The sequence below is a fragment of the Sinocyclocheilus grahami genome, unplaced genomic scaffold (assembly GCF_001515645.1).
Source record: "Sinocyclocheilus grahami isolate Dianchi unplaced genomic scaffold, SAMN03320097.WGS_v1.1 scaffold41019.1, whole genome shotgun sequence".
Classification (NCBI taxonomy): domain Eukaryota; kingdom Metazoa; phylum Chordata; class Actinopteri; order Cypriniformes; family Cyprinidae; genus Sinocyclocheilus; species Sinocyclocheilus grahami.
The window spans coordinates 1-1,219 of record NW_015523882.1 but is presented as its reverse complement, the minus strand read 5'-3'; the positions used below and the strand labels follow the sequence as shown (position 1 = coordinate 1,219).

At 41.3% G+C, this 1,219-nt stretch overlaps 1 protein-coding gene across 1 annotated transcript; it reads right to left on the bottom strand.

The window, feature by feature from the left end:
• Positions 1–60: 60 nt before the first annotated feature.
• Positions 61–641, bottom strand: LOC107580714 (heat shock 70 kDa protein 4-like; the record flags this gene model as incomplete). Its single annotated transcript, XM_016266367.1, has 2 exons — positions 61–220; positions 402–641. Coding segments are annotated over 2 exons (375 nt in total), but the record flags the coding sequence as incomplete, so codon positions are not given.
• Positions 642–1,219: the final 578 nt, after the last annotated feature.

The window sequence follows — 1,219 nt, the reverse complement described above, 5'->3', positions numbered from 1 at the left end:
AGCTTGTGAATGAGAATAGAATCGAATCGTGAAATTTGTGTCAAACCCCAGCCCTAATCAGCATGACTGTCAAATAATCCAAAATCTATGGGTCGTTTAATAGGTGCTGTTTGTAGATCTCATTTACCTCCATTTCCTCTGTTCCGGCTTTTTTCTCTTCATTTTCCTGTTCTCCGGTCCCTGGAGTCTTTTGTTCATCTTGATCAACCTGCATTTTGCTCTGTGAATGATTGGAAACACATGGCAGTAACTGCACCAGAACATCAGTCAGCAGCATGGATGTCTTCTACCGCCTCACAGTATGTACATTAATAACATGGAGTAATGCCAAAACACCGATCACGACGAGGGCGTTAAAGCAGAGTTTAGTTCATGTGAACAGTAGTATCCTGCAGCAATACCTCATTCTCTTTCTCTGTGCTGTGCTCGGTGTCCATGCTCTCCTCTTCTTCCTCAGATTTCTGCACCTCCACTAGCGAAGCACTGGACACACTGAAGATCCCGTGGATATTGACTCGCACCTTCACCTTAATCTTTGAGCTCTCGCCAGAGGCCTGGGGAATCACCTTCTGGATCACATACTGGCCTGCGTGAGAGTTTGAGCGTACATGTTTACATACAGAATGAATCCATAACAAAGACTGTACAGTAAATATATGTCACAGAAAGAAAAGAGCATGTGCACGGCTCAGAATATTTGCCATCCATGCAAGTGGCAGGTGAAAGATTACTGGCCATAAAAATAAATTTTTGGATGATTTTAGTTTGTATAGCAACAGAATTGAGATTTTTCTCATTGTGTCGACCATGAATCCGCTAGTCTCTCTGTAAGAAGACACAAGGTCACACAAACATTGTGATTTTGTTTTACGCATTTACATTTCAGCAGTTCAATGCTCCTCGGTTTTTTAAAATAAGACTGGAGTTATGTCAGTGAGAGAGAACAACACTGAGGTAAAAGTCATGGTTTCCTTAGCAGTCCATCTGTATCTCTTAGAATTGTTTAAGTAGCTAACAGATGAAATGGAAACAGCAGTAGATCTTTTAGTGCATATTGCAACGTACATCCAAGAAGACAAATGTAAGGTGGGACTTGTTTCTATGAATCAGATTCTGATGTTGAGATGTGAATGTTGCACTCAAATGTGAAGGCTGATAGTTGAAGTTCTGCAAACTTCATAAGAGAGCAGTCCGGCGTGTTTTTCCTTAAGATTCAGGT